We start from the raw sequence: 19612 nt of genomic DNA on the forward strand, positions 1-19612 counted from the left end.
TCATGTGGCAGCAAACATGGTTTGTCCCCTTAGCTAAGCAGGGTCTGGCCTGGTTTGCATTTGAATGGGCGACTGCATGCGTGAGCACTGTGAGATATTCCCCTTAAGGGATGGAGCCACTCTGGGAAGAGCAGAAGGTGCCAAGTTCCCTCCCTGGCAGCATCTCCAAGATAGGGCCAAGAGAGACTCCTGCCTCCAACCTTGGACAAGCTGCTGCCAGTCTGTGAAGACAACATTGAGCTAGAGGGACCAAGGATCTGACTCGGCAGAAGGCACCTTCCTATGTTCTTATGTAATTTACATTTAATATAATTTATTTAATTCAGTTTTGCTACCACCCTTCCAAAAATGGCTCAGGGTGGTTTACACATAGAAATAATTAATTAATTAATTAATTAATTAATAAAAAATGGAGAGGTTCCTTCTCCTCTTCAAAACAACTGTACCTTTTCCATAAAGTCTGAAACAAAATCCAATTATGTGAACCAAATTTGTCCATATTCCCCTCGTTCCTTTTCTCTCATTTTTCTGTGGTCATTATCCCACCAACCCATCCACATATACCGTGTTTCCCTGCTATTCTCTGTGGGGCTGTAGCTCAGGGGTAGAGCGTCTGCTTTGCACGCAGAAGGTCCCAGGTTCAATCCCTGGCTGCATCGCCAGGTAGGGCTGGGAAAGACTCCTGCCTGGAACCCTGGAGAGATGCTCCCAGTCAGTGTAGGCAATACTGAGCTAGTTGGGCCAAGAGTCTGACTCAGTAGAAGGCAGCTTCCTAAACGTAGCACCTATGGCAATAATACTGCATTGCCAATAGATCTCCAGTGCACTCTTCTCTAGAGGAAAACCGAATCTTTAAGAGCTACCCAGAATTCCCCACTTGGTGCCTGAGAAACACAGCACCACCAGCCGCTCAAGAGTTTTATCTCCATTTTATTATTAATATAAAAATATTCAAATATTTACATCAAATAAATACAAATAAATTACAGTGGAATTCGGGAGGGGGGGTGTCGGGCGGCGGGGGGGAGGAGGGGGAGCTCTCTTATTATTTACACAAGTCTAACACAAAACTGAAATCCAGTTTTTTTAAAAAAAAAGTCAGCTGGTGGCAGTGTGAGGCATGCAGGGTGAGGGGAAAGTCTGGCTGCCCAAAGGAGTTGGCTACCAGCCAGGGGTATCTATACTCCCCACTCCAAGAGGGGGAAGGGGAAACTCTGTTTAGTCACATCAGTCAACTTTTAGTGTTTTTAAGGTGGAGGGAGGCCCCCATTCTCATTCTCATTCTCGCTCTCTCTCTCTCTCTCTCTCTCTCTCTCTCTCTCTCTCTCTCTCTCTCTCTCACACACACACACACACACACACACACACCCTCAGAGGCAGCCCTTCTATGAGGCAAGGGGAAGTTGTCACTTCAAGTGGCAGAATAGGATACAGGCCAGACTAGGGATGTGCATAGACCGGTTAGAGGCGTGTTGCCCCGTCCAGCGGTCTGACATGGAGTGTGTGTGTGTTGCTTTAAGGGCGGGAGGGGGTTGTACTTACCCCTCCTGCCGCTTTCCCCCCATCCGGCGCTCTATTTTTAAGTAAAATCTTCGGGGCGGCAGCGTTCCTCCCTGCCGCCCCTGCCCCCTTGTGGACTGCAAAACGAGGAAGCAACGCCTACGCGTATGCCACGCAGTGTGTGTGAGACGTGTGTGGCGCGCATGCGCGGACATTACTTCTGCGTTTTACAGTCAACAAGGGAGCAGGGGCGGCAGGGAGGAATGCTGCCGCCCCAAAGATTTTACTTAAAAATGGAGCACTGGAGGGGGCAAAAGCAGCGGGAGGGGCAAGTACAACCCCCCCCTTAAAGCAACACACACCCCCGGCGTCGGACCGTGCCTCCGCGGTCCGTGCACATCCCTAGGCCAGACCTGAGCCACTGGGCACCACCATCCAGAATGTTCTCCTGCAGGAGGCCCATTGAAACGGACTTCTTGAGCCGCTCCCGTTCACGCCACTAGGCCGCGCGCAGAAGCACCTCCGTGTGAATTGCGCCCCAAGTTCATCAGTGGTTTGCCGTTTGGATTCCCCACCTCGGTCCCCAACATGTTTTAGGCCGAACCCAATGCCCGCCCGCACACCCTCTTTCCTGGAAGCGCCAGACTCCTGCACATCCACATACAAACATCTCCATTCCAGGATGAGGCCCCTTTCCCACAAGAGGAGGCAGCCGTCAGCCCACTTATTGCCAAAGGACTCTCCCCCTCACCCTCCTAGGGCTGCCCCTCCGGACAACATGGCTGCCACTCACGGGCTCAGCTCCACAAGAGCAGGCCGGCTTTGCAGCTTCCCCTCAGGAGCCGGAGGGGGAATTTCTACCGCGCCGTGTTCCTAACCGTCAACGTTTCTTTCCGGGGGGGAAACCAGCCTTGGCCCAACTATTGCATATGGCCAGTAGTTATGAGTCAGTACAGGAAAGGGCCGGGGGATAAACAGAACAAGATGGCGCCCCTGGCGGCCTGGCCCTGGGAACCCGGCTCTGCCCATCTTTCCCAACAGTCTCTCAGCACCGCCGTTGGTCACAGGCGAGATATATAGGCCCGGACTGAGCCTCAGAGTCCTTCCCTCAGATCCACCATCCAAGGCAAAGGATGGCTGAACATCTTCCCCACAAGGTCCTGGGCGCAGCGGAGAAACACTGAACACCACAGAAAGAGCACGGGGCACGGGAGGGAACCTTGGAGGCGTATAAAAATGGGGGGGGGGTGTTAGAAAAAAAGTGTCCGAAGCAAGTCCTTAAATAGGATTTTAAAAATAGTAGTAGTGGCGGTGGTCCCAGCCAGGACTCTGGTCCCGGCCTGGCTGATGAGGTAGTTGTGTCGTCCTGCAGGTCCATGGGCCAGCTCATACGGAGGATTCCTCCGGGTTCGAGTCCGGCAACGCTTGCCTCTGTTTGAGCTTGCGGCGCAGCTCGTCCGCGAGGTCGCTGTAGTCCGGCCGCTCCTCGGTGCCCAGGTTGAGGCGGATGTAGCCGTTGGAAGAAGAGCCGCGGATGTTGCCCAGGTTGATGCGGTTGGGCGAATGGAGGGGCGGCGACTGGAGGGGCTGGCCGGGGATGCCGTTGGCGGTGGGCGAGGAGGCGGTGCCCCCGTTCTGGCAGACGGCGTGGCCCGGGACGATCTTGAGGGAGCCGTCGGAGTAGTAGTAGCTGGCCGGGTCCCAGAGCTTCTCGTCGGAGTCGGAGGTGGTGCTGGGGATGAAGGTGGGGCTCTTGGACTCCTTGGGCAGCTCAATGGGGTAGACCAGGGTGCTCTCGATCACCTTGGAGCCCTTCTCCAGCTCCTCCTTCAGGCGCCGCCGCAAGGACAGGACCACCAGCAGGAGCACCAAGCACACGGCCGCCAGGGCGATCACCACCATCCACACCAGGCCCAGGGTCTCCAGCGGGGCCCGGGCTTCCAGCGACATGGCTGGGTTGGAGACGACGGTCACCACGTAGCCCTCGGCCATCAGCTCGTTCCGCTCCTCCACCTGGACACACCTGTAAGCCCCGGCGTGCCTCGGACTGGCCCCCAGGATGACCAGCGCCTGGAGGTGGGCGTCGTTCAGGACCGAGGCCTGCTTTTCGGGCAGATCCTGCCCGTTGAAGATCCAGCGGGCCTTGGCCAGGTTGGAGGTCAGGCGGCAAGGCAGCACCAGGTCTGTGCCCACCATCACGGTGATGTTCTTGGCAATGACCTTGGAGCCTGCGGAGAGGAGGGAAGAGATTAGTCAGAGCTGGGGTCCACGCTAGCTGGTCTTCCGTCAACGGGCTCCGACAGAGGGCAAATGCAAAACACTGAAATCCTGCCTGGATAACTACAAAACCAAGTGGTCGCCTTCTGTATTTGAGAGGGGAGCTGGCCTTGTGGTAGGTAGCAAGCATGAATTGTCCCCCTTGCTAAGCATGGTTGGCCTTGTTTTGTATCTGGATGGGAGACTACATGTGAGCATTATAAGATATTCCCCTTAGGGGATGGGACATAACGCAGGAGGAGAGCATCTGCTTGCATGCAGAAGGTCCCGGGTTCACTCCTTGGCAGCATCTCCAGGTAGGGCTGGGAAAGACTCCTGCCTGAAACCCGGGAGAGCTGCTGCCAGTCAAAGTGTGGACAATTCTAGTTCAGAATTGTCCACACTTTGACTGGCAGCAGCTCTCCCGGGTTTCAGGCAGGAGTCTTTCCCAGCCCTACCTGGAGATGCTGCCAAGGAGTGAACCCGGGACCAACGGTCTGACTCGGACCAACGGTCTGACTCGGTACAAGGGAGTTTCCTGTGTTTCTATGTAGGTGTGTATGTTTCTAAGTATACTGTCCTATTTATTTATTTTTCTATGTAAACCACTTTGAGAACATTTGTTGACAAGCAGCATATAAATATTTGTAGTAGTTTGTAATAGCAGTGTGCATATACAAATATGGCAAATACGTATACCAGTTTTCAATCCAAGTTCCTGAAGCAGTTTACATAGATATAAATGAATAAAATAGCTCCCTGTCTCCAAAGGGCTCACAATCTAAAAAAGATGGATGCTCACAATCTAAAAAAGATGGATGCTGTGCTGGGGATGGATAGGGCCAGTTGCTCTCCCCCTGCTCAATAAAGAGTCACCACTTTTAAAAGGTGCCTCTTCCCCCAGTTAGCAGGGGACATTTGTTTCCTGACTTTCTCCCAAGAACCTTGGAGGAAGGTACTCTAGGTTATCCCCATTCTACCCTACAACACCCCTTTCAGGGAGGTCCTAAAGATCACAAAATATTTAAAAGCAGATTTTAAAAAATCACAACTGGACAAGGGCCACTGTTTGAGAATCTCTGTTGAAGGAGAGTGATCTGTGTTCAAATCCCTGCACAGTCATGATGCTCACATGGTCACCCTGGGCTCCCCATTAGGGAGAGGACAGCTGGTCTTGTCGTAGCAAGCATGACTGGTCCCCTTAGCTAAGCAGGGTCCGCCCTGGTTGCATATGAATGGGAGACGAGAAGTGTGAGCCCTGGAAGATCTTCCCCTCAGGGGATGGAGCCGCTCTGGGAAGAGCATCTAGGTCCCAAGTCTTCTCCTGGCAGCATCTCCAAGATAGGGCTGAGAGAGACTCCTGCCTGCAACCTTGGAGATGCCGCTGCCAGTCTGTGTAGGCAATACTGAGCTAGACAGATCAAGGGTCTGACTCAGTACATGGCAGCTTCCTATGTTCCTATCCATGCAAACATATACCAATCTAGGAGAGGCCGGGGACAGAACAGCCACCAATCTGAGGCAGGTGGCACCTACAGTGAAAGACAGACCTGGTCTGAAGGCACGCATAGGATTGCATATTGCTGGCTCGAGCCCCAAATCCTGGAACAGCATCGAGGACCTACAAAAGGAAAGAGGCAGCACATCAGAAGGGGTTGCCACAAGGGGAAGGAGGGAGCTGGTCTTGTGCTAGTGAGCAGGAACCGTTCCCGTGGCTAAGCAGGGTCTGCCCTGGCTTGCATTTGGATGGGCAAGTACCCATAAGCGCTCCAAGATATCCCTCTCAGGATAGTGCTCTTCGTTGTAAGGCCCCATCAGGTGTTGCTGTTTTTTTTAACACCAACGTATAAGGAAGGGAAGGGAAGACCACGAAAGGGACAAGCAGATAGTTTACACGAAGGCTGAAATCCTTACTACACAATGAAGTACCTGCCAGGAGCAACGCAGTACTATAAGAACTGGGGTGGGGTTATCCACATCAGGCTTTATAGATTTTTCTATTTAGAATTTGCATAGTCCTGCCCAGGAGCACGTGACGAGGATAACCCAATGAGATGCCCAGCAACCGAGAACCATGTGGTTTTCTTGGGAGAATACAGGAGTGGTTTACCATTGCCATCTCCCCCCGCAATATGAGAGGATGCTTTGTAGCACCTTCCTCTATCGCTGCTGCCCGATACAGGAGTTCCCCATAGTCTGGGGAACACACCAGGGGGGATTCGAACCAGCAACCTCCTGCTCCCTAGGCAGGTTGCTTCCCCGCTGCGCCACGAGGTGGCTCATGTGGAGGTAACCATCCCCAATATGCAGTTCTGCACTTTCCCCAGTGCCCTCCTGAGCCCCGGCGCCCTCTCGGAAGGCGTGCCCAGAGTCCTGGGAAGTGTAGCCCTTTCCCAGGCTAGAGGTCTTCAGAGAGGGCTCCGTCTCTCTTAATGGGCCCTCGCAGCGCTGAGAACAGCGCAGTCCTGTGCAGAGGTCAGCTCCGTGGGAAATGGCTCTCACAAGGAAGGTGTTTTGCTAAAGAGGCCCCCCACTTGAAAAACACTGAAGATCAGGGGTGGGACTGCAGCTCAGTGGGAGAGCATCTGCTTTGCATGGAGAAGGTCCCAGCTTCAGTCCCTGGCCGGGTCCCTCGGTAGGGCTGGGAGAGAATCCTGCCTGGAACTTCAAAGAAGCTGCTGCCAGTCAGGGTAGACCATACTGAGCTAGATGGACCAAGGTCCTGACTCGGTATAAGGCAGCTTCCTATGTTCCATGTGGCGAGTGGAACTTGAGGAAGGAATAAGTACTCCAGGATCAAGGCACAGAGGAGTGGCCACAGGTGTGCCCAGCCTACATGTTTGTGGGTCCCTTGTGTAAGCACAGAATCTGGCACTCTGAAATTGCAGCTTGGTGTTTTGTTTTGTTTTGTTACTTTTTAATAGGCCAGTGTCTATCCCTTGAGCCTGCAGAGAAAAGCTTGTTAACACAGGTGGACAGCATTTGGCCATGCTCTGGAAACCACTGAGGAGCTAAAGCAAACAAGTCCCTAAACGATTCTTGCTAGGGATGTGCATGCATCGTGATTCGAAGCGCGATTCGCAGCACATCCCCGGCACCTTTAAAATGGAGGAGAGTAGGTGCCACCACCTCCTGTATCGATGGTGCTCTCCCCAGCTGCCCTCGTGTGGCCCCGGCATGTGCAGAGGCCATGTTTGTGCCGGCGTTGCATAAGGGCAGCTGAGAATGCCACCAGTATGCAGTGATAGCTGGGGGGAGTGCTGCCGATACAGGATGTGGTGGCAAGCAATGGAAGAGAGCCAGCGTGGTGTAGTGGTTAGAGTGCTGGACTAGGACCGGGGAGACCCGAGTTCAAATCCCCATTCAGCCGTGAAACTAGCTGGGTGACTCTGGGCCAGTCACTTCTCTCTCAGCCTAACCTACTTCACAGGGTTGTTGTGAGGAGGAACTCAAGTATGTAGTACACCGCTCTGGGCTCCTTGGAGGAAGAGCGGGATAGAAATGTAAAAAATAATAATAAATAATAATAAAGAGCAGGTACGCACCTGCTCTCCTCCATTTTAACAGTGGCAGGGATGCACTGCAAATCGTGATTTGTGCACATCCCTAATTCTCTCTCTCTCTCTCTCTCTCTCTCTCTCTCTCTCTCTCTCTCTCTCTCTCTCTCTCTCTCTCTCACACACACACACACACACACACACACCCCCGTTGCTCTCTGCTGTGCCACTGCCCGCTGCAAGGACAGCCCACTTACCCATCGTAGGTATCGATGCGGACGCAGCGGCTTCCATTCCTGCTCCAAGCACAGTAGGGGTCCTTGGCCAAGATGCAGTCAGCACAGGAGCGGTACTTGCTGCAGTCGGCCACAGGAAGCTGGAGGACATGGGAACTGGAGCCGGCAAACAGCACTCTCTAGCCACAGGAAAGAGAGTCATCAATCGCGGAGCGGCATCCGAGGGGGGATACTGCTTTGCTCACTTTGCGGGCTGCTGGATGGCACAAAAGCATCCCATGCACAGAGCAAACCCAATGAATCCTGGCTTTCATTTTGTTTGTTCAAGTTTCTAGCCCACATGGCAGGAGTTCTCAAACTTGAGTCCCCAGATGTCGTTGGACTACTCTGTTTACCCAGATAGATTATGACCCTGTATTTAATACCCCCCCTTTAAAATATGGGTTAAATATAGATTATACTATAGGTGGCTAAATAGAGATTATAGATTATAGCCACCTAAGGGTGCAGCGGGGAAATGACTTGATTAGCAAGCCAGAGGTTACCAGTCCGAATCCCCACTGGTATGTTTCCCGGACTATGGGAAACACCTATATTGGGCTGCAGCGATATAGGAAGGTGCTGAAAGGCATCATCTCAGACTGTGCAGGAGGAGGCAATGGTCAACCCTCCTGTATTCTACACCAAAGACAACCACAGGGCTCTGTGATCGCCAGGAGTCGACACCGACTCAACGGCACACTTTGCTTTACCCCAAAGTAAAGGACCCTGAATTCAAGATGACCCCTCCCAATTTCTAACATCAAAGAATTTGAGAAAAACCTCGTCTTGGATCCACGTAAATACAGTACAACTCCCATCATCCACAATGGGAGTTGTAGTCTAGAAACATCTGGAGAATGAAGTTTGATCATCCCTGCCATGTGGTTCCAGAAAGGGGGAAACACCATGTACTTTCTGCTCAAAGATGAGAAGGTCAAAGGCGACTCCCACAGTAGCATACAGAGTTCTGTCTCCCTATGCATGTCTGCCCTTCCCCAGCTGTTGTTCAGCACAACTTGCTTGCCCCTCGTCTCCGGTCCATTCCCATTCCATCAGCTTCTTGCCCCAAAAGATCCCTTCACAAATTCGTTGACGCCTGAATCTTTCAAGTAGAAGAAATTAGCCAAAGTAAGCCAATGATTTTAATTTTGCATCATTCATCCCAAGGGAGGCTTTTTCGGAGGGGTGGAGAGGGTGGCCAGGTTCGTACAACCATTCAAATCTAGGTTGAATGTGGGTCACTGACATTAGTGTGATTATGTGAACCCACAACAAAGCAGGAAGGTTTGATTAATCTCAGGCCATGAACCACCTTGGCGTGGGTTGACAGAATCATGCTAATGTGGGTAACCTACATTTAACCTAGACTTCAACTATTGCTGGTAACCTACATTAAACCTAGATTTGAACTAGACCAGTATGTCAGCACATCTGTCATCTGGTGCCATCAGGGGCAAATCCTCTGCCTCTACTAGGGGGCTGGGGAAGGAAGGGCCCATAACTGGTGCCTGCCACCTTCAGTGCTCAACCTCACCTCACAAGAGGGTCCTTCCTTACCTTCTGTGGGGATAAGACCAGGCTTTTGACAGGCTGGGCTTGGTCAAAAATCTGCAGCTCTTCAATGAGATGGATGCCGGTGGGCAGGACAACTGCTTTGTGTAGCCAGCCGTTATCTACAGGAGATCAAAAAAAGAACAGGTGGTCATTGCAAGGAGAGGCTTTGGGGCGTGTGTATGTGTGTGTGGGTAACAGCTTTCTTTTTCATTCTAGGTCTTATAGCTGCAAGGATATGCTTGAGATTATATAAGCAAGGACAGCGAAGTGGGGGCTGGACAGACCTCCAGGGACCCTTCCAATTCTGAAACCCTATTATTATAAATCTCAGAAGCGAGAGAGGCAGCTAGATCAGATTTCCATTGGTGAAGGCTGCGACTCACGCTTCCCATGTGGCTCTTTGCAACTCCCTTAAATCTGCAAGGCCAGAATAAATGACGGAACGACTCGTTGCTAATGTCTAAGTAGAACCAACAGAACCCATTTCCCACTTCTTTTAGCATGGTGGCTCTTATTTAGGACCCCATCCCATGTGCTGTGAATTTGCACACAACCCTCAGCATGTGGTTTATAATGGGGGCCTGGTCTATATTTTGAGTGGCCGCCATCTTGAAACACCATGGCCGATTGGCAAGATCCATATTTACCTGAATAGAAGACAACTCTAAATTTAAGAAGACCCCCTTAAAAGCAGAGTAGAAGAGCGAGGATATACCTGTGTTTCTCCAAAAGGAAGGGGACTCAGAATATAAGAAGACCTACTGATTTCTAATGTGAAAGAACTTGCGAAAAACCTAGTCTTGCACTCAGTTAAATACGAGTAAAGAGCCCGTCGGGGTTCTCTAGGCCCCCCTCCCACGTATTGTGAATCTGGTTTGGACCATAAACGCTAAACTTATGAGAGATGATGCACGTGGACAGGGAGATCTCGTAAGCCTTCTTCCACTGGAAGTTAGGCGAGAAATGGCGAGATGATTGTTTCTATTTTTTAAAGAAGGCACGCAGCACATCCAGCTTTGATTATTGGCCCCTCTAGTCCAGTACTGTCTTCTCTGATAGGCGATGGTTCTCCACAGTCTCTGAGAGGGGGCTCACCCAGCCTTGCTATCTGAGCTCCTTCAGCTGGGACGGCTCGGGGATGAACCTGGATACTTCTGCAAAGGAAGGAAACCCTTTGCCACAGAGCCTGGGCTCTGAACCAGTGTTAGGGATGTGTCGAACCGCTTCGGTTCGGTTCGACTGTTCGGTTCGGTTCGACTGTTCGGTCCAACCCCGGAACGAACCCCGCTGGGAGTTTGTGAGTTTTGGTTTTTTAGATTATTTATTTATTTATTTAGAAAATTTAAACGGACCCCCTCTCCCAGTCCATAAATCACGCCAGGCCATGCAGAGGCCCATTGCGCAAGTGCGGATGCCTCCAAAATGGCCACCAAACCAGGGGGGGGGGAGGTCCAAAAACCAGCCGAAGAATGGCCAATTTATGGGCTCAGGGAGGCCGGCGGGGGAACCGCCATGTACACACACATACACCCCGCCGCTTCTGACAACTTTCCCAGAGGAGGTAAGCTTAAACAATTTTTAAATTAAAAAGAAAAGGGGAATAAAGCTCACGAACCCCCTGCCCCAGACCAGACCAAACTGGGAGTTCGGGGTTTCGAAGGGGTGCTGGACTGAACTGGCCCCGTCTGGTTCGGGTCACGTTTGGACTCGAACAGAACCAGACCAGCCGGTTCCGTGCACACCCCTAACCAGTGTTCCCTCTAAGGTTTGTGCTCACATATTTATTTATTTTTGAATGTCTGCTCAGGCACACAGTGCCTTGATACTTCCGCCCAGAACAAAACTCATTCCGTACACAGATTGAAGGAAAAAAACGTAGAGAGAAAACCACTCTGTACCTGTCCCAACGTAGAGGACTTCGTAGGGTTTGCCATCGAGGCCGTGCACCTGCTCCACCACCAGCTGGGTGAAGTTGGCATCCTTCTTGACCAGGAGGGGCCGGTTGCCTTGTGGCAGCACCACCTCGTCCATCAGCGGGTGCTTCTTGGCAAAGTTGAGGGTGTTGTCGGGCAGCTCCAAGGAGCTGGCGAAGCCGTTACGCCGGAGCGAGTTTGTGATGCACTGCGCAGAGGAGAGAAAGTTGCTCTTCAGTCGGGTATTAACAGCGGTTGAGCAAAGGCTCGGCTCTGGGGGAAATGCTTGGAAGCAGACAGGCTCAGTCTAGAACAGGCCTGCTCCACTTAGCCGCCCCCCCCAGCTGTTTTGAGACTACAACTCCCATAATCCCCAGCCACAGTGGCCAATAGCCAGGAATTATGGGAGTTGTAGGCCAGTGTCTGCAGGAGGGCCGAAGGTGAGCAGCCCTGATCTAGAAGGATGTGAGGCATTTACTCACAAAAGGGCTGAGGAAGCCGCCTCATGCTGAGTCCGACCGTTGGTCCATCTAGTTCAGGACTGTCTACACTGACAGGCAGCAGCACCCCAAGATTTCAACAGGAGACTTTCCCAGCCCTACCTGGAGATGCTGCCAGGGATTGAACCTGGGATCGTCTACATCTCTACTCCGTGACAGTCTCATCCCCTAAGGGGAATATCTTACAGTGCTCCCATCCAAATGCAAACCAGAGCAGACCTAGCTTAGCAAAGGGGACAATTCATGTTTGCTACCACAAGACCAGCTCTCCTCCCGCCTGCTTCCTTGGGGGTGCAGAGTAAGAACAGCCCGACACACACTTTTGGGATAAAAAGGGGCAGGGATTCTAAAGCGGAAACTGCAGCTTTCAGACAGGTTAGCATCCTGGGAATTCTCCCTTCCCTGATGGGCCATTAGGCAAGAGGATGAGGCTTACTAAGGAGTGGAGTGCCACGTTCACATTATAAATGATTGCCCACTTCCAGGGATTGCTCAGCAATCAGCCTGATCATGTGAGAGGCAGGGATAGAAAGTCAAAGCAGATCAGCCTCCGCTGCAGACCACACAAGAGAGCAGCAGGGACATTTCTGCTAGCCTGAGCTCTTCTGCACACATTCCAGGGGAACATGGGGCGCTGCCTTCCACCAAGTCAGACCACTGCTCCATCTAGCTTAGTATTGCCTACACTGACCGGCAGCAGCTCTCCAAGGTTTCAGACAGGAGACTCTCCCAGCCCTACCTGGAGATGCTGCCAGGGATTAAAATTCGGAACTCCTGCTTGCAAAGGAGGGACTCAACCACTGAGCGATGGCTCATCCTTTAAGGGGAATATCAGTAGACAGTGCTCACGTGTAGCGATGGGCCCGGACCGGTCCGGAGGCCATTGAAAAGGGTGGGGGTAGCTTTAAGAGCGGCGGGAGGGTTTACTTACCCCTCCCGCTGCTCTTAAAGCTACCCCCCACCCCAGTGCCGGAACGCAGTGTGGCGGTTCCGTGCAGACCCCTACTCATGTGTAGTCACCCACCCCAATACAAACCAGGACAGACCCTGCTTAGCAAAGTGATCAAGTCACGCTCACTACTCCGAGGCCGGCTCTCCACCCCCACCGCATCCAAACCAATTCTGTAACAGCCGAGACAATTCCACTCCGCTGTTCCATCATGTATTCAGATCAGATTTCCCGAATTCCCACATTTTGTCCCTCTGCTGCTAAACCGCAGTAGCATGACGCTAGAAGAAAAATGGGACGGTAAAGCAATCCCAGGGATCACTTCCAAAAGCTCAGAAATGAGTTGATCTTTATTTAGCAAATGGTCTTGTAAAAGTGAGCATGAAGTCTTCCCTTTGCTAAGCAGGCTTCACCTTGGTTTGCATTTGGATGGGAGACTACATGTGAGTAGTGTGAGACAGAAGAAGAGCATAAAGATGCTCAGGGGAAGAGGGATTTGTCCTGGGTTCAATCCCTGGCAGCATCTCCAGGTGGGGCTGGGAGAGACTCCTTCCTGCAACCTTGGAGAGCCGCTGCCAGTCAGTGTAGAACATACTCAGCTAGATGGACCAAAGGTCTGACTCAGTATGAGGCAGCTTCCTATGGTCCTATGAGAAGAAAGTAGCAGGTGAGTCTCCCCTTCACAGACCTGCAGGGGGCAGCGCAGAGGCACCCTGCCTCCAGGAGCAGGAGAGAAAGCTAACAGTGAGACATTTCCCTCGTCGTCATCTTCCACCAAGGCACTTACCGCCCCGGGACGGGGAAAGGGCACCTGCTCCGCGAACCGACCCCACTTCTGGGATTGTTCCTTGTATTCTTTGTAAGGGCCTTCAAACACTTTCTGCACATCCTCAATCTGGAACCGGCAGACGGCCGAAACGTCCACGTCTCCCCTGCAGGGAAAATGAAAAGCGTAAGACTCCAGCCAAGACTGGGAAGTGTTTAATCTCATTATTAAGACTATGCTTTTCAACAAACAAGTTCTCAAAGTGGTTTGCATCAACAATAGCCAGAGAAAAGGGTTCGCTGTCCCCAAAGACACAGGTTCTCAAACGTGTGTCCCCAAATCAACGGCCATCATCCCCAGGCACAGTGGCCAAAGGCCATTGTAGTGGGGAATGATGGGAGTTGTAGTCCAACAGCATCGAGGGACCCAAAAGGGTTCACAATCTAAAAAGAAATGTAAGATAGACACCAGCAACAGCCACTGGAGGAATGCTGTGCTGGGGACGGATAGGGTCAGTTGTTCTCCCCTCTGCTACATAGGAACACAGGAAGCTGCCATATACTGAGTCAGACCATAGGTCCATCTAGCTCAGGATTGTCTACCCAGACTGGCAGCAGCTTCTCTAAGGTTGCAGGCAAGAATCTCTCTCAGCCCTATCTTGGAGATGCTGCCAGGGAGGGAACTTGGGACCTAGATGCTCTTCCCAGAGCGGCTCCAACCCCCGAGGGGAATATCTTGCAGAGCTCACACTTCTCATCTCCCATCCAAATGCAACCAGGGCAGACCCTGCTTAGCTAAGGGGACCAGTCACGCTTGCTACCACCAGACCAGCTCTCCTAAAGGCTCGTTTCCCAGATTTATACCCCACTTTTCCTCTAAGGAGCCCAGAGCAGTGTCCATGGTTATGCTTATCCTCACAACAACCCTGATCCGGTCACAGCAGACAGGCAGGCCAGCTAGCTACCCCTCGCAGAGCGGAGGCCAACAAGCTCTGGGCACCCCCTATAAGGTTCTTGGCCGCCTTACCAGCGTGCCTGGAAGACCCCAAAGAAGCTGGTATTGCGCCAGTGGTCTCCATTCAGCGTGAAGGTCCCTTGCAGCCGGTTGAAATGCAGCTGCTGCTCAGGGATGGAGCACACCAGCCGGGCCTTGAGGAACGTCGTCCATCTCTTCTGTAACGTGCGGGCACCACCCATGTCCCCCTGCATAGGAAAAAAGGACATTTAGAAGGTGGGTTGCTGTTGGCCTACGTGCCTACTGGTGCCTCCTAAACCAGACCCCAGTTGTCGCTTTCTTCAAACAGCAAGGGTGGCCAATCTGAAGTTCAACAGCTGCTGTTGGACTATGATTCCTATCCCCCCCCATTGCGATTTATTGCTACGGGGGGTGATGGGAGTTGTAGTCCCACAGCAGCTGGAGAGCCTCCAAGTTGGCCATCCCTGCTGTACAGAATTCCGGTTGCCACATCTCAGCAAGGATATTGTACACAGGAAGCTGCCTTATACTGAGTCAGACCACTGGTCCATCTAGCTCAGTATTGTCTACACAGGCTGGCAGCGGCTTCTCAAAGGTGGCAGGCAAGAGTCTCTCTCAACCCTATCTTGGAGATGCCACCGGGGGGCGGGGGGGGAACACTTAGAACCACCTGCATGCAAGCAGCTCTTCCCAGATCGGCTCCAACCCCTAAGGGGAATATCTTACAGTGCTCACACACGTAGTTCCCCCATTCAAATGCAAGCCACTGCAGACCCTGCTGAGCAAAGGGGGCCATTCGTGCTCGCTACCAAGGCCAGCAGGCCTTCTCCCCCCCCGCCGGTTTGTGGCAATCTCTCAACGGCTCAGGCCTGCCTCGCAGTTTGCAAAAGACGCTGGGCTGGATGGATGGGCCCAGCATCGCTCCGGCCTCTGCCGGGGGCGGGTAGGGGGAGAAGGACTGCTCCGTTCACTCCCTGGCACCCCCCCCCGGCCCCATGGCAGCTGTGATTTTAAAAATTAATAAAAGGAGATTCGGCCCGGTGAGCGTGGGGTGGCTGCCGGAGGCCCCGGACCGGGTCCCCAAGGTCCGGGGGTTAGAGCGCCTCTGCTCGCCCCCAGCGCTCTCGCCCACCTTGCAGATCCTGGCCACGCGCGCCACCACTTGCTCCGTGTCGCAGTCGTACTCCACGGCCCGCTCGCTGAAGAAGAAGTACACTTTGCTGTCATCCCCGTTCTCGCTGCCTTTGCTCTCCTGGACATACGCCGAGCCCACAAAGTGGGGTTCTGCAAACAGAAAGGGAGAGGGATGCCTTTGGCCGTCTCATACGCATCTCCCCACCCGCTTGACGGATCAGTTGCACCACATGAAACGCCTGCTGACTGAGCAAAGAGGCACCTTTAAAAGGGACGGTTCTCTTTACTGAGCAGGGGGAGAGCAACTGGCCCTATCCGTCCCCAGCACAGCATCCCTCCAGTGGCTGTTGCTGGCGTCTATCTTATGTTTCTTTTTTAGGTTGTCAGCCCTTTGGGGACAGGGAGCCCTCTTTATCTTCTTCTTTGCATTTAATTCTCTAAGACACACCCAGGGCTAATCCCGTGTGTGGCAGTTCTCGGAAGAGTTCAGAGAGCTGCCCCGGGTACAGGCGGGAAAAGAAACCTGTGATGGCCGGACGGCCGTGGGGCAGGCGGGAGGGTGGGCGGGCAAAAGGAAGAAGCCGGGTGGGGTGGGGGGAGGAATCGAACTAACAGCCTCTCGCTCCCTACGCAAACTGCAACTGGTATCAAGACCAGCAGCCACTGATAAACCTGTCCCTCCACGAATTTGCCGAAGCCCCACTTATAACCGTCCAAGGTGATGGCCATCACACCACATCCCCGGTGGAAAATCCCATAGATTAATGATGTGCTGTGTGGGGAAGTACTTCCTTCTGTCGGTCCTAAATCTCCTGGCAGTCTTTTTTCATGGGATGGCCCCCTGGTTCTGGTATTGTGAGAGAGGGAGAAAGATCTCCCTGTATCCAATCTTAATGCTCATCATCCCGCCTAGCACCTGACCAATGTGCTCATCGGGAGCAATGCTGCGTGGATGTGCAATTAAGCCCACCCGAGGGAACCCTCTCCCCGTGGGATCTCACCATTGAGCCAAGTGGCCAGATGCTCCGTCTTGACAGAATAATGGAGGCCCAAGTTGCGCAGGATCACAGACTCCGTGCCCAAGAAGTTGTTGAGCGTTGCTGAATAGAGTTCTCCATCTGAGAGAAGCAAAAAGGGAAGGAGGAGTGAGCTTAGCACCTGCCGGGGGGGGGGGGGCAACCTGAGGCTTTCCAGCTTGTTGTTGGACTACAACTCCCATCATCCCGATCAGCAAAAAAACTGGCCACCCCATCTTGGCTCTGCATGGGGCGGCCCTTGGAGAGTGTTCGGAAGGTGTGGTGTAGCCAGGCTGCTCTCAGGAGCTCTACAGGTGAAGTAGGTTCCTCCAGGTCTTTTTGACCTTCACTAGCTCCTGATTTATTTCTGGGTCCAATTCAAGGCACTGGTTTAAACCTTTAACATCCTACATATCCTGGTTGGGGGGAGCTTGAAGGGCCACCTTAATCTCGGGGTTCTCAAGCATGGGTACCCAGATGACAGACTGCAAATCCCATCATCCCCTGCCACACTGTGGCAGGGGATGATGGGAGTTGTACGCTGCCATCTGGGGACCCACACTTGAGAATCCCAGGATTAATCAATATCAATTTGCTCGCCTATTTGGCCCTCCCTCCTCCACTGTATTTCTGCAGAAACCAATCTCTTTCGCCAGCCAATAAGCTTGGTCTGAGGCTACTGGGCTGGCTACTGTTGCTACTTGCCTGGTCACCTGCAGTAAGTAAGAAATCGCCTCCAAGCGATCAGGCCGGAAAATCTTTCTAAGGGTTGGTTCTTTTCTCCCCGCGTAAGAAGTTATCCTGCACAATTACGTGCAGGAGAACTTCCCAGCAGATCGTGCCCCGCCTCAACTGGAAACCACATTCTCGTGACTTGGATTCTCTGCTTCAGGTGCCAGGAAGAGGCAAGCCTGGAAGCCACTTACCCACAATGAGGCCCGTGTGTCCCTTGGCTGGGTCATAAGGACACTTCCCTCTCCCCTCTTCTAAGGTCGTCCTGTCAAGGGAGAAAGTAGCCATGTCCTGGAAGAGGGAAACCAAGACAAAGAGGGGGAGTTATTCACTTCTTATTTTTCCCCGTATATTTGTACACTGCTCCAAACTCTTGTCTCTGGGAAGTTCACATCCAACTTACAAGAAATTAAAACTTTAACAGAGTTTAAAACCACAATCCCAGTTAAAAAGCTTGGGTGAATAAATGCACCTTAAGAGTCTTTTTAAAAAAGCTGTCAGAGATAGGGAGGCTCTTATTTCGGCCGGGAGCGCACTCCAAAGCCTCAGGGCAGCAACAGAGAAAGCCCATCCCTGAGCGACCGCCAAACTGGTAGCATGTGTGGATGCCCCTCTACGGACAAGGGCAGAGCCACCATTGAGCGGATGGGTTCAAAGAACCCGGGCCACCGCGCCTCAAGGGCCACACCTCGTGCTCCAGACACGCCCTGCCCGTGTCTGATGTCAGACGTGGGAAGGGGCGTTATTTAGCTCCCAAATGGCAGTGACTCTCCCTGCCTTTAAAAGGAGGATGCGTTTGGGAGCAAAACCATGCCCTCACAGATGTGGGGGGCATGGCTAAACACTCCCTGTGCCTGATGTCAGATGCAGGGGGCGGGGCTAGGGGGGCCACGGTGGCAGCAGAAACTGGGCTACCACTGGCCTCTCCCCGCTCATTTCTCTGGATGATCTCAATGGGTGGCTGGGGTCATAACAAAGACAATGTCCTCTTAAATACCCCAAAGTCATAAGCACAGCTTATGGAACTGAAGAAGCCACCACCAATATAGGATGTTAAATGCATGCATATCCATCCACACGTCCAGGGAGGTTCCCTGCCATACTCACAATGTAGGCACATTTGGGCTGGAAGGCGTAAGTACCGCAGGTATACAGGTGAGAGCTGTTGTAGGCCTGGAGGAAGCGAATGTAGTTGAAGCAGTCGGTCTTGGGGTGGGGGAGAGAGAGAGAGAGAGAGAGAAAGAAAAGCTGGTTGTTAGCAAGCATCCAAAACGCATCCATGCCTAGAGCGCTTGAATGCTGTGCTTGTACTGTTCACAGATGCAGCTTCCTAAGAGCTTTCTTTAAAACCAAGCTCCTAGTCCTCTGGGTTGGAAATCTAGGTTTCCAAGTGGGCAGGCATTACCAGGTGAGATCTCGGAAGTCAGGGGGTGGAGGGGATGGAGGCAGAGTGCAGTGGTAGAGCAAAAACCTGCTTTGCACGTAGAAGGTTCCAGGTTCCCTCCCTGGCAGCATCTGCTAGCAGGACTGGGAAAGACTCCTGCCTGAAACCTTGAAGAGCTGCTGCCAGCCCGTGCAGACAGTACTGAACTAGACGGGCCAAGGATCTGACTCATTACAAGGCAGCTTCCCATGTCCCTCGAAGATGGGTTGAGGAAGAGACTCAGTTATCAGGTTTCATCAGCGCCTCCCCTCCCACCACGACTATTTGTCTCCCCACAACTAGGAAATACAACCTACATTGTGCAGCTATTTAGAAGTCAACTGCTGGAGTAGAAGAAGAAATGGGGGGCGGCTGGGCCCTCCTTTCAACCTGCCCCCACCTCATCTTACTGAAGGAGAGCATCAGTGAGGCAGCAAAGCTTTCTGGGAGCACCCTCCACCTTGCCTCTTGGGACGGATCTTCGAAAACGGGCTGCCCCTTTTGGACGACGATTCCCATCATCCCCAGCTGCGGTGGCCAGTATCCAGAGATGATGCGAGCTGCAGCCCGAGATCTGTCGGGGTGGGGAGCCAAGTGGTCCAGCCCTGCCTTAGAAACTCCGGGGCCCACATAATCTTGCCGCTGTGTCCAGCCCAGTTTGCTCGAGGAGTTTGCAGAGGAAGATGAAATGCAAACAGGGGAGAAAGAAACTCAAACAGAGCCACTGGCCTGTTTGCTCAGAGGGGGGAAAAACTTGTGCTAAGCTGTGTTCCCTGGGGCCGGAGGCAGGAGCACAGAAAGAGTGGGACATCCAGCAGACAGAAGCCTCTTCCACACCAGCCTCTTTCTCTGTCACACTGCAGCGTGTCTGGCCGGGGATGAGGAGGAAGGAGGGACTACTGAAGGATCAGATTTGTCCCTAAGCCACAGGCCAAAGAGTCCCCTTCAAGTCGTTTCAGCAGAGACGTTTTCTCTTGAGCTCCCCATTGGCAAGACGGACCAATAATGCTATGGCCACATTCGGACATAACATGAAAAACAAGTTTAAGGGGCCTCCAGTTGAAATTTGTGTACATCCAAAGGTTTGCAACTGCCCTGCAGACGGAAAATGGACCTGTG

At 52.7% G+C, this 19612-nt stretch overlaps 1 protein-coding gene and 1 non-coding gene across 2 annotated transcripts in view; one reads left to right on the plus strand and one right to left on the minus strand.

Annotated features, from left to right (window-relative positions):
* The first annotated feature begins 587 nt into the window (after nt 1–587).
* On the plus strand, nt 588–659 carry TRNAA-UGC (transfer RNA alanine (anticodon UGC)). Its single transcript has one exon. It is a non-coding gene; the product is annotated as a tRNA-Ala (tRNA).
* A 1142-nt stretch (nt 660–1801) lies between these two features.
* SEMA4C (semaphorin 4C) overlaps nt 1802–19612 on the minus strand; it is a 74379-nt gene continuing 56568 nt past the window's right edge. The window contains exons 5-15 of the mRNA XM_053270145.1: nt 18178–18276; nt 17265–17361; nt 16324–16440; nt 15321–15472; nt 14240–14415; nt 13235–13379; nt 10984–11206; nt 9089–9204; nt 7511–7668; nt 5307–5377; nt 1802–3728 (exon numbers count right to left, since the gene is read on the minus strand). Coding sequence (XP_053126120.1) covers nt 2887–3728; nt 5307–5377; nt 7511–7668; nt 9089–9204; nt 10984–11206; nt 13235–13379; nt 14240–14415; nt 15321–15472; nt 16324–16440; nt 17265–17361; nt 18178–18276 — 2196 coding nt within the window. The 3' untranslated portion in view covers nt 1802–2886. The remainder of the gene's footprint in view (nt 3729–5306; nt 5378–7510; nt 7669–9088; nt 9205–10983; nt 11207–13234; nt 13380–14239; nt 14416–15320; nt 15473–16323; nt 16441–17264; nt 17362–18177; nt 18277–19612) is intronic.

Source organism: Hemicordylus capensis, chromosome 8 (genome assembly GCF_027244095.1).
Source record: "Hemicordylus capensis ecotype Gifberg chromosome 8, rHemCap1.1.pri, whole genome shotgun sequence".
Taxonomy (NCBI): Eukaryota; Metazoa; Chordata; class Lepidosauria; order Squamata; family Cordylidae; genus Hemicordylus; species Hemicordylus capensis.